The sequence below is a fragment of the Bufo bufo genome, chromosome 3 (assembly GCF_905171765.1).
Source record: "Bufo bufo chromosome 3, aBufBuf1.1, whole genome shotgun sequence".
Lineage (NCBI taxonomy): Eukaryota > Metazoa > Chordata > Amphibia > Anura > Bufonidae > Bufo > Bufo bufo.
Genome location: NC_053391.1, coordinates 654,885,198 through 654,897,554, shown reverse-complemented (window position 1 = coordinate 654,897,554; position 12,357 = coordinate 654,885,198). Strand labels below are relative to the sequence as shown.

At 45.4% G+C, this 12,357-nt stretch overlaps 1 protein-coding gene across 1 annotated transcript; it reads right to left on the bottom strand.

Annotated features, from left to right (window-relative positions):
* Positions 1-1,371: 1,371 nt before the first annotated feature.
* LOC120994011 (collagenase 3-like) lies at positions 1,372-11,909 on the bottom strand. The gene is made up of 9 exons (XM_040422472.1): positions 11,689-11,909; positions 11,237-11,385; positions 11,030-11,155; positions 8,728-8,889; positions 6,809-6,911; positions 5,967-6,100; positions 5,511-5,670; positions 1,673-1,779; positions 1,372-1,469 (listed from the first exon to the last, which is right to left on the bottom strand). The coding sequence occupies exons 1-9, from the start codon at positions 11,907-11,909 to the stop codon at positions 1,372-1,374; spliced, it is 1,260 nt and encodes a 419-aa protein (XP_040278406.1).
* Between the last annotated feature and the right edge of the window lie 448 nt (positions 11,910-12,357).

The following is a 12,357-nucleotide window of genomic DNA, read 5'->3' as shown; positions in this document are numbered from 1 at the left end:
AAAACATGCACATATTCTCTGTATGATGGTCCCTTAGGGTAATTTCCTCGGATGGTCCTATGGTACCCCAATACAGCAGTGCATCCTACAAGAGATGGAAAGGGGCCCACACACTCTTATTCTGGGATGGTGGGTCCATTTTCTGCAAGCCCCAGAGAAATAGGGGGAGGATGTACAGTAAGTGGTAGTGGCTCTGTCGGCAACATTTATTCACAGTGGCAATCCTCACACCGATGCTCCCAAGGGCTGACAGGAGGGCACACCCTTTCTTCCCTCGGGGCACACCCTGATGTTGGGGCTCCTGCCTGATGGTAGTTGGGGTGCCCCTGGTGTTATGAGTGTTGTACTGGTGGAAGGCAGGAGATGTGGGTTCAGTGGCACTGGAGTGCTGGAGTCAGTAACCAAGCCAATTGTAGGAAATAGACAAGTCTCTGTTTAATAAAGTGCAGAATCGGAATTGTAGTACATCCAACGTTATCAAACACATTTCCAAACAATTCACAGTGCAAATCTTCCCTGATCGCAATTTATGGATATGAGCAATGATAGGGGTTGTAGTACCCCTTCCCTGTATCTCAGCAAAGCCTTTCTCTGCAGAATCTAAGGATGGCAATAAGGCTCTTGCAAACTTGTCTGTAATTCCCAGTTGAGGGGTACAGGAATGAGATTCGGTTGGCCAGGAATGTGTTCAGGAGTGAAAGGTGTTTTAGCAATGTTCCTCTCACTGCATTAAAGTCTCTATCAGCCTTAAAAAGCAAATACCTAACTGTCTGACCCCATTGTTAGGCCATACAGATTCTGGACCTTCTAGTTCGTTCTTTCTCTATTTTACTGGAGTACTGTAAAGTGAAGATAGCTTTCTTGCAAATATCTCATATACCTTATTGTAAGGAAGACAAAAAAAGGCTTGACGCAGCCCTGCAAGGGATGACGATCTCAGTGATTTTCTGGGACTCAAACCTAGTCATTTGAGGAGTGAACACATGTAGTTCCTCTCTCTTTCTCAGCTAACACTAGAATGAACTAGAGGTGGACCTAAGTCCATCTCCCAGCTTCATACAAGGGCAGAGTCAGGACTGTTAACCCTGATTTATCCATACAAAACAATATAGGTAATACAACACATTTAAATAACACTTAAACAACAAGAAACTATTTTGCAAGTACCAGTACCATGATGTATGCCCCATTTTGAGTTTTGCTATGAAGCCACTTTTCTCTAAATATTCCATTGGTCTCCGAGCTTTAGTGGTTTCGCAGAAAATATTTGTCTTTATAGAACAAGGGGGGGGGGAGTCAATATATTTTAATATAATATACATAGTGTGATTTGATCACTTATACTTGTTGCACAGCATCCATAATTATGTCTTAACACAAGGCAGAGAATTCTTCCCTGACATCTGAAACATGGCAGATCCTTGGGTCATACTCAATCTGTGCATCTCCATGATAAAAATAGATGTTCCCTGTAGGAGAAAAGATTATCATTAATAGTGTTATCCATCACACTGTAGATATCATATTCAATTCCTTTAAATAATAGAATATTTGGGTAAATCTCCATAATTGTGTACATTTTCAGTACATGGGCTAAAATTTTAAAAACATAACACTTTCGTACATATGTCCCATCATGTCTTGTCTCCCCCGGTTATAGTGTATCACTGACCGTTCTCATGCATATAGGCTGCATCCACTTTATTTCCAACACCAGGGAACTGTGACTCCAGCAGTACCGGAAACCCGCTGTCCATCTGTCTTTGTTGCTCATCGTAACTAAGCAAACACCAGAGAAAATATTATATTTAAAACATATATCAAATATTAAGTTCTATGTGCATACCATAGGGCTAGAGCAAAATTTGGTCATTGCTAAGAAGCAGAAAAATGTCCCATTACTATGACTTCCAGGTTTCTTCAAAGAGACATCAGTTAGGGTTCGATCATAACAGTAGGAGAAGCAAAAGGAAAAACAGGAAAACCAAACAATGTACAAACCCAGAATCATGCAGGCTACAACGAGGCCCGTAACCAGAGAGAATGGGTGGGAGCTGTGTCCCCCAATGAACGGAAGAGATTTTATAGTAAGTTCACAAATCTAGTTTTCTCATCCGTATCATTGGGGGACACAGGCTTGACTGTGGGACGTTACAGAGCAGTCCCAGGGGTGGGCCATAGACGAAGAAGCCCTCCAGCCAATCAGAGCACAGCCGTCTGCAAAACTCTACGCCCCAGAAAAGCATCAGAAGATGGAAAAGGTGTGCAAAGACGACCAGGTAGCCGCCCTGCACACCTGAAGGGCCGAAGCCACATGATGTACTGCCCAAGAGGCTCCCACTGCCCGAGCAGAATAAGCAGTAATCCGGAAGGGTGGAGCCCGGTCACTGATCAGGTACGCTTCCACAATGGCCAAAGAAATCCATCGGGAAATGGAAACTTTGGACGCAGCCAGCCCTTGTCTGGGTCCCTCTGGAACGACGAATAGTGAATACGTCCATCGGAAAGAGGACGTCTGAGACAGATAGAAGCGAACGGCCCAAACCAAATCCAGAGTGTGGAGCAACTGCTCACAAGGATGAGACGGGGCAAGACAAAAGGAAGGGAGAATGATCTCCACATTGAGATGGAATGCCGACACGACCTTCAGAAGGAAGGACTGGACAGGGCGAAGGACTACCTTGTCCTGATGGATGATAAGGAAGGGCGACCGACAGGAAAGAGCCGCTAGTTCCGACACCCTATGGATGGAAATGACTGCCACCAAAAAGGCCACCTTGTAGGACAGGAAGCAAAGGGACACCAACTGTAAAGGCTCAAACGGAGAGGCCTGGAGAGCGCTGAGCACCAGATTAAGGTCCCAAGGATTCAACGGAGGCTGATAAGGGGGTGCAGCATGCGCCACCCCCTGCAGAAGGGTCTGAACTGCAGAGAGCGAAGCCAAGTTCCGCTGAAAAAGAATGGAAAGGGATGAAACTTGCCCTTTGAGGGAACTAAGAGCCAGCCCCAAGTATATGCCCGACTGCAGGAAAGACAAGAGTCGCGGCAACGAGAACCGAATGGGAGACAACTGGTGGCGTTCACACCAACTAAAGTAGAACTTCCAGGTACAGTGATAGATCTGGGAGGACGACGGCTTCCTAGCCCGAATCATGGTCTGGACAACAGCATCCGAGAAACACCGAGCCCTTAGTACGGCGGCTTCAATAGCCATGCCGTTAATTGTAGCGACCCTAAATTCGGGTGGAAGATTGGGTCCTGCGACAAGAGGTCCTCCCAGAGGGGAAGACGCCAGGGTTCATCGGCGAGGAGGGAGACTAGGGATGCGTGCCATACTCTGCGTGGCCAGTCCGGGGCCACGAGAATGACGGGCAGACCTTCGGACCTGATTTTCAGGAGAAGACGCGAATGAGTGGAAGAGGAGGGAACACGTGAGAAAACTGCGTCCACAGGATCACAAGGGCGTCCGACGCCCGAGCCAGTGGATCCTTGGACCTTGCGACAAAGTTCTCTACCTTGCGGTTGAAGCGGAGGCCATGAAATACACATCCAGCCGGCCCCATCGTTCGCAGATCGCGAGAAAGACCTGTGGATGCAGAGCCCATTCGCCGGGATCGAGTCTCTCTCGGCTGAGAAAGTCGGCGACCCAGTTGTCGATGCCGGGGGATATAAACTGCTGACAGAGCTGGAACATGGTTCTCCGCCTAGGAAAGGATGAGCGCTGCTTCCGACATGGCTGCGGGGCTCCGAGTGCCGACCTGGTGATTTAGATATGCGACTGCCGTGTAGTTGTCGGATTGAACCCGAACTGGACACCCCCGGAGACGAACCATCCAATGAACCAGAGAGAGACGAATCGCCCGCAATTCTAGAATATTGATCGGAATGAAGCGTTCCTTGCGGGACCAGGTGCCCTGGACCGAGAGATTGTCCAGAACTCCCCACCAGCCCCGGAGGCTGGCGTCCGTTGTCAACACTATCCAGTGGAGGGGAAGGAAAGAGCGGCCCAATGTCTGCATCGGAAACTTCAACCACCACCGAAGGTCTCGGCGCGTCGGGGCAGGGAGACGAATGATTCGATCCAGGGAGGTCGGGGAATGGTCCCAAATGGTCAGAATGTGCTGCTGAAGAGCCTTGGTATGGAACTGCGCGTAGGGCACTGCTTCGAAGCAAGATACCATGTAGCCCAGAGCCCTCATGCACTGGCGAATGGGAAGAGGCTAAGGAGAGGATCTGACGAGTGTGGAGAGTTTGTCCGGGAGCAAGAATATCTTGGCCCGATTGGTGTCGAACAGCATGCCCAGAAACATCAGCTGTCGAGATGGGTGAAGACATTACTTTGAAAGGTTCAGAACCCACCCGAAGCATTCCAGGGTGTCCCGGACAATGCATAGGCTGTCCACCGTTGTCCGGAATGACGGACCCTTGATCAGGATATCAACCAAGTACGGAATCGCCACTATCCCCCTGGCATGAAGCAGAGCCATGACTGAGGCCAGAAGCTTGGTAAAGACCATGGGAGCTGTGGCAAGACCGAACGGGAGGGCCACAAACTGGTAATTAAAAGGTCCCACTGCGAACCAAAGATATATCTGGTGACTGACGCAGATGGGAACATGGAGGTAAGCGTCCTTGATGTCTATTGAGGACAGGTACTCCCCCGGGTCCATGTGTGCAATGACCGATCGCAGGGACTCCATCCGGAAACAGCAGAGCCAAAGGAAGCAGTTGAGGCCTTTGAGGTCTAGGATGGGATCGACCGTACCCTCCTTTTTGGGGACCACAAAGAAATTGGAGTAGAATCCGTGAAAACGGTCTTGAAGCAGAACCGGAACAATCACTCCCTGCCGCAGAAGGGTGAGAATAGCCTGAAAAAAGGAATGGCCAGCGGAGGGAGAGGCAGGGGGGATGAGCGAAAAAAACGGGGCCGGACCTCCAGTTTGTAACCCTCTGAGATGACTTCTTGTACTTAGGCATCCGAGATGTAAGCTAGCCAGACATGCTGGAACATATGAAGATGACCTACCACTCGATTGGGGGGCGTCAGAGACCACATGTCATGCAGAGGAGGACTTGGGGTATAGGGCTTGGGGCCCTGCTGGCAAGGATGCCAGGGAGGGCCAGGCTTAAAAGATGGCTTGCGCTTCCGCTCTGGGTCAGATTTGTCGGCTGGCCGCTTCGGCCTGGGGGAACTCCGAAAGGGCCGAAAAAGAGGTGTGCGCTTTTTAGACCTGTTGAAAGAAGTTTGGCAAGCACAGAGGGTTTTGCACCAAGATCCATGAGCCTGAGGTAACCTTGAGTTAGCATTTTTTCAGTCCAGAAGGCTGAGTTTTTTTGGTGGAATTTAGAAGTTCTGTTTAGATATATCATAAAATGTAAGAAGAAATATAATGTGGAGTAAGAGCTAGTTCTTTGTTATTGACATGTATTTCACAACTGTGGTTAAGAGAGGCAATAGTCAGGCATAAGCAATGTAACAAGCAAATTGAATTCCTTCTGGCACAACATACCTCCAACACAGGTCTCCTGTAAAAAATAAGGTTTTTCCTTTCTCTCCATCATGGACAGCAGCATCTATTCTCATCACAGACCCAGGGAAGCCAAAGTCACCAATATCTCCAGGTCCTTCAACTTTCAGATTGGATCCATTGACAGACCAGAACTGTCTCCCTAAAGGTAGGTCATGGTTCATAGGTTATAGGTTCAGTAAGGATATAAGACACCAATATCAGTCCATGTCTGGTTTAAAGGGGTTGTCCAGAATTAGAAAATAATTTATTTTTTTCTTTCCAGAAACAGGACCACTCCTGTCTATACGCTGTGTCTTGTATTGAAGCTCAGTACCACTCACTTAAATGTGGTTGACCTGTTGGGCAAGTGTAGAGCTGTTTCAGAAAAAAACAGCAGACCCCTTTTCTACTCATGGACAACCCCATTAATTATATTGGTTGCAAACCTACACTCACCTTTAAATAACAAAATGTTATCCTTTTCTGGGTAATTATAGGCGGCATCTATGAAATCAGGAACGTCTTCCCACAGTGAAGTTGTTACGATTGCCTTATGTTCAGGCAACATTGGATGGTGATACCACACATGTCTACCAGAAAATATACAGTAAAACAAAGTCATACTAGAATAGAACATACAAAGCTGATCACATGGGAGTTTTGCTGGGGAGGGGGGAGGTTAATAATTAAGGGAATGCCTCTTTTTCCTGCATTGCCCTTACATGTGACAAACCAATGGGCTACTACTGATATTAATAGACTTACACTTGATGCAGTTCACGACTCTATTCGTTGCTAGGTCCTGGTTAGAATGCCTCCATCCATTACCTCAATATGCATTAAAAAGGGAGGCTCCGTGTCCAAGATTTTAATATAGGTGGCCTATTCTTATGATAGGCCATCAATATGAGATTGTGGGGGTCCAACTCCTTGCATCCCCACTGATCAGCTATTACCAGGTTGATCCAGGGCCGGAACTACATAGCTCAATCCATTTTGTAGTGGACAGGGCCGGTTACCGTTCACTTCAATGGGAGTTGTGCTGCAGTTACCATCTCTGCTAGCTGTGTAGTTCTGGTGCCAACTTCTGGGACCGGTGCTGCAAGGTAACAGCTGAATAATGGACGTGCGAAGTGTCAAACCCATGCCAATTATATTGATGGCCTATCCTATGAATCGGCCATCAATATCAAAATCCTGGACAACCCATTTAAGGTCAACTACCTCTTCTGTCAACCTCACATTGGTTTGGATGGTCTTGAAAAAAATAATAGCAAGAAGGTTACAACATGTCATACCTGTCTTTAAATATAATGATGCCTTCTTCCCAATGTGCCATGGCATCAATCGGTACCTCCTGGCTGCAGATTGTGGGAGTTATAACACTTGAAGGTCTGGAACCTGAAACCAAAGTACAGATAAGGAGAAGCAGGGGAGCATACACTATCACCAATATACCATTAGGGTTGTTTGGTTTAGCAACTATTAGTGAGGAACTCTATGTTTGTCTACCCATGTACTGATTTCTGCCTGGTTTCCGGATTTGACTCTGCCTGAACTGACCTCTGCCTCATCTCTGTACTGACACTGAGCTGCCTGCCTTGATCTCAGATTGTTTATTGGACTGCACATACTCTGACTGGCATGACCTCAGCATGTCCCTAACTACAGTTTTGTCTTGACCCTCTGGGTCATCAGTCACTTGAATGGAGACCTTGAATAGGCAAAATTAGCCTTATATGTTCACAATAATTGCCTGCTCGTCAGAGGAGGTGAGAGCTGCATTTACATACAGTAATCACCTCCTCAGTATAGAGAGAAGCAATCACTACCACTATTGCTCATCCCTATACATGTTCTTCTTTCTGGGAAGCAGATCCATGTTAACACAGCATGATCTGCTGCCCACAAAAGAAGATTTAGGTAATTGCAACAGCCATACCTTCACTTTATGAATGAGCACTTGCTTGTTCATCGTGTAATCGGCAGCACCTTTACACAGAGCAATTATCAGGAACGAGCGTTTCTAGGAAGACTCATTTACACTAGTTGCCCAATCAATGGTCCATATAAAGAGTACGACAACACTGACTAATCCCTCAGGCTGATGTTAAAAACTGAGACTTTAGCCAATGTATTCCTGTCAGGAACACATCGGAGCCCTTTTGCACCACCGTCAAGGTATCTGAGTGTGGCATGTGTCCTACCACTAGACTACCTATGGTGTGTGAACATGGTCTAAATGGTGCTAAGATCTAACTTACAGCCAAGCTCCCACATACCTCCATAGTGACATCACTCATGCAGTGGGAGAAGGAATAGGGCTGCAAGCCCCACCTATAATAGGTCATGTGACACAGGCTACCAGGCGCACTAGAATGTTACCAGCATTGCGCAATGGCACATTCCATACATATAAAGAAAAATCACTATACTAAAGTGGCCTAAATGGGATTTGGGGTTTTGAGCATTTCCTCCCATTTAGGCCACTTTATTTTAGTGATTGTCCATATAAAGAGGACTTAAGAAACAAGAAAGTTTAGGCTGGCTGATAATATGCTACACCAACCCACCACCACAATAAGGATCCATTCACACATCCGCAAAATGGGTCTGTATCTGTTTGCAATTTTGTGTGCTGTCCGCATCCGCACTTCTGTTCCGCGGCCCCGCAAATTTTTTTAACATGTCCTATTCTTGTCCGCACACACGGACAAGAAAAGGCATTTCTATTATAGTGCCGGCCATGTGCGGTCTGCAAAATAGTTGCGGACGTGTGAATGGACCCTAAGGAAAACAAAATGAATAAGCTTTAATAATCTTTCTAAGTAACCCTGCTTAAGGTCCCTTTACATGTGCCGATGAGCGGGGCAATTAACGGGAAGGGGTGTTCCTAGGAATGCTCGTTCCTAATAATTGTCCTGTGTAAAGGAGCTGTCGATCACTCAATAAATGAGCAAATGCTTGTTAATCAGATGAAAGAATCTTTGATGTGAAAACCAAAATCATCATTTCTGGGCAGATGATTGTCCTGTGTAAACAGGGATCTGTTACCCAGCAACAATGAATCTTTATGTGGATGAGCGATCAGAGTATTGATCACCCATCCCTATACATAGGAGATGATTGCTGCATGTAACTGCAGCTCTCACCTCCACTGGAGAGCAGGCAATTATCGGGAATGGGAATAGGGAATACACATAAATGTGACCTTTACCATACAGTTCCTGTATGCCCAGGATATCATCGGCAGGAAGGGTGAAGTTTTCTGAAGTCAAGTAATTGTAGATGGGGTACATAAGAGCATAAGGATTGCTGGAGTGTGCCAGTCCCATTGTGTGTCCAAATTCATGCACAGCCACTGAGAACAAGTTACAGTCTGCAAGGAGGAGGTAAAGAAATGTTACATACAAAGTGTAAGCTCTGATATACATAGGGTTGAAATATGATGGGGGTGACTCATTGGGAAGTAGGTAACATTTAGGCTTCTCGGATGATCCGAAGATGTCTTTAAACTGTTGACGTTGAACATGGGTATGCATCATGAAGCCATCAAGACACTGAAACATTCTCCATTATACCCTATGGAGAAGGTGACTATAATCAAGAATATTTCATACAAAATGGAATTCATTGACAAATATAACCTAGGAAAGTGACAAACCAATGACTCCCATACTCTTTCAGTCCATATGTGGCCACACTAATGTCTGCATGGACTACAGGAGGTTGCCACACCACTGTCATTCCAGCCATCTCCTCCTCATGTCAGGTGGAAGGACGTTCTTTCTAAAGTCCGTGTAGACATCTCAGTTACTGTCTGTAGGATGTACAATGGTGCTTGAAAGTTTGTGAACCCTTCAGAATTTTCTATAATTCTGCATAATTTTGACATAAAGCTACATCAGAATTTCACACAAGTCCTAAAAGTAGATAAAGATAACCAAAGCAAACAAATGAGTCAAAAATATTAGACTTGGTCATTTATTTACAACAAAAATGATCCAATACCACGGTTGTGAGTAGCAAAAGTATGTCAACCTTTGCTTTCAATATCTGGCGTGACCTCCTTGTGCAGGAATAGCTGCAACTAAAAGCTTTCGGTAATAGTCCTGGTAATTAGTCCTGCATAAAACAACTTCAACTCTGTTATGTTGGTGGGTTTCCTCCAAAGAACTGCTCGCTTCCGGTATTATTGGCTGTCTCACAGTGCCTCTCCACTGTATGGTACTACATGTTCTGTACTGGTCTTTACCTGGGCCAGGATAAGCAGCTCCAGTGGCAATCGGAGCAGTGGGACACTTAAAACGTGAATATGGTTTTCTTCTTTATTATATACTGCTCCCTGCTCTCTGCCAATATTAAAAAATCTGGGAAAACACCTATAATGACGTGAAATTATATGGACATTTTAGCTCTAGACCCCCCTAAACTTTTTACCATCCAAAACTCCCAGCAATATTATGAATAAACATCTAACCCACCCAGGATTTCAAGGGCTATTGAATGGTTACCCATAACTAGCAGAGCGCTAAACCCAATAAAGCCCTTCACCAGCCTAGACCCCAGAAATATTAGATATTAACTCCAAACCAATCTAGACATTTAGAACTATTACAAGTATACTATCTCTAGCCTCTAAAGTGCCTAATGGAAAAACATGAGATGTGGTACATATGTAGACACTTGAAGGGAGGGCATATTGCCTCCTGCATTGTGGGCACGATCCAAAGCCACCAACCCATGGTTGCCCTTGTAATGGAATGAGGAGGAAAAACCTCAGTCTCAATAATATATTTGGCTATAAAAAAAAAAAGGCTAAAATGGCAAGTAACTCAACACAGGTTATTGTATAGTGAGCACCACTTGGAAATATTTCCATGTTGTTGATAAAGGAATGCTTCTAATATGTATAAGCTAGGGAGTATCTATATGGGGTGCAGAGGCACCAGACAAACCATTTCCTGATGCCTGAAGGGGCCTGAAGGTCCCTCTGCTACATAAGAAGACACCAATAAAAAAAAATCACACATGGCAGGTGGGAGAGGGGGCTGTTAGAGAACTTGCTTTAGGGCCCAGGAGTTTTTAAGGGCATCTGTTGGCAGATTTGTACCTATGACACTGGCTGACCTGTTACATGTGCTCTTGGCAGCTGAAGGCATCTGTGTAGATCCTATGTTCATATGTGCCCGCATTGCTGAGAAATATTATGTTTTAATATATGCAAATGAGCCTCTAGGAGCAATGGGGGCGTTGCCATTACACCTAGAGGCCCTGCTCTCTCTGCAACTGTGACGCCCTCTCCACTTTGATTGACAGGGACAGGCGTGATCACGTGTTCACTGTCTGGTCCTGTCAATCAAAGTGGAGAGGCGTATATGAACATGGGACCAACACAGATGCCATCAGCTGCCAAGTGCACATGTAACAGGTCAGTCAGTGTCATAGGGACAGAACTGCTGACAGATGCCCTTTAAATTACTCCTCTGCGTGTAAGTTGGCAAAAATGAAACTTGTACCTTCTGAATCCACTGTCCATGTTTCATCATCATCAAAATGAACATCGCCACCCAAGTGCTCACCAGGAGGAAAGGCGTGAGCCAGCACTCCTCTAGGACCATCGAAAGGGAAGAAATCCCCATGTTCTGGAGATGGATAAAGCACATGCTCTCATTATTAATATACATTTATAGGAATCATTCTGCACATTTACACAAACTGTTTACCTTTGTCAGCAAAGAAGATCATCAAGTCAGCATCTCCACTACGAAGCTGTATAAATTGGAGCGGGGTCACCTTGCTCCACACTTTCAAGGCTTCTCGTATGTTCCGATCCACATCAGCTGGTGGCAGATCTGGGGTGTAGCTAACTATCCTACACAGCGCAAAAGTCATCATCATCATGTGAGGATCTCAGAATAATTACAGTGTGCTATACCATATCATGAAATATATGTCACGGAAGAAAAATAAATAAATCTTGGTCAAATTCCTGAGATTATTTAGAGTTTACACAATCAGACTGTGTCCTTGTATACTGGTTGGTCATCACACAGTCAAAATCTAATATTGAGGACCAAATATTAACAAAATGCATATACATTGGTTACTCTAAGCCCCACCATGGAGGAAAGTCAGTAATTTGCTTGACAGTATAAAATTTTTTTTTTGACCTTACCTATATGTTATGATGGCGGACACCCATTTTAAATCCTTTTCTATGATGGCATATTCTGCGATGTCAGGAACGCCACATCTCAGCTCATTCTGGTCTTCTGTGACCTCATGTGCCCAGTTCAAGAGGCGATCAGTAAGTCCCTTGTGTGTGATTGTATCCTCTGCGTGTCCTTCATCTTTTCTATATCTCTGCTTATAGTATTTAACAAATGTAGGGTGCATTATAATTTGTATCTGGATATAAAGGGTATTTTAGCAGGTATCTCAATAATTGATATCAGATGCACGGCTACCTTTCCATTTCATTGGATGTCCTGGAAATCTATAAGAAATTACTGATACATTTTGGTGAATCATGTTCTAGCTTCTCGGCTCATCTCCCATCAGGGGTGGATTGGCCATAGACATTACAAGGAATTTTCCCGGTGGGTCGATGCCTATAGGACCACCAGAACCCTCCTCACTGCTGCTGGCTGGATACATACTACCTGGGGCACTATAGGGGTCATCATTAGAGGAAGTCCAGGCAGAATGCTAAAGGTAGGGTTGGCTTGGTACTGTGGCTGTATTTCACCCTCGAAGCCCACAGCTCCATACCTTAATTAGAGACAATAAGGGAAGGAGGAGTACAGAATATGGCAGCTATCGATGGCTACCAAAGAGGGACAAG

Excerpts from the sequence above, each read along its gene's own strand:
- LOC120994011 (XM_040422472.1), bottom strand. The coding sequence starts at position 11,909 with ATGCACCCTACATTTGTTAAATACTATAAGCAGAGATATAGAAAAGAT. Across the intron at positions 11,156-11,236 it reads GATCTTCTTTGCTGACAAAG|AACATGGGGATTTCTTCCCT; the intron begins GTAAACAGTTTG and ends ATCCATCTCCAG. Across the intron at positions 1,470-1,672 it reads AGCCTATATGCATGAGAACG|GGAACATCTATTTTTATCAT; the intron begins GTCAGTGATACA and ends TTTCTCCTACAG.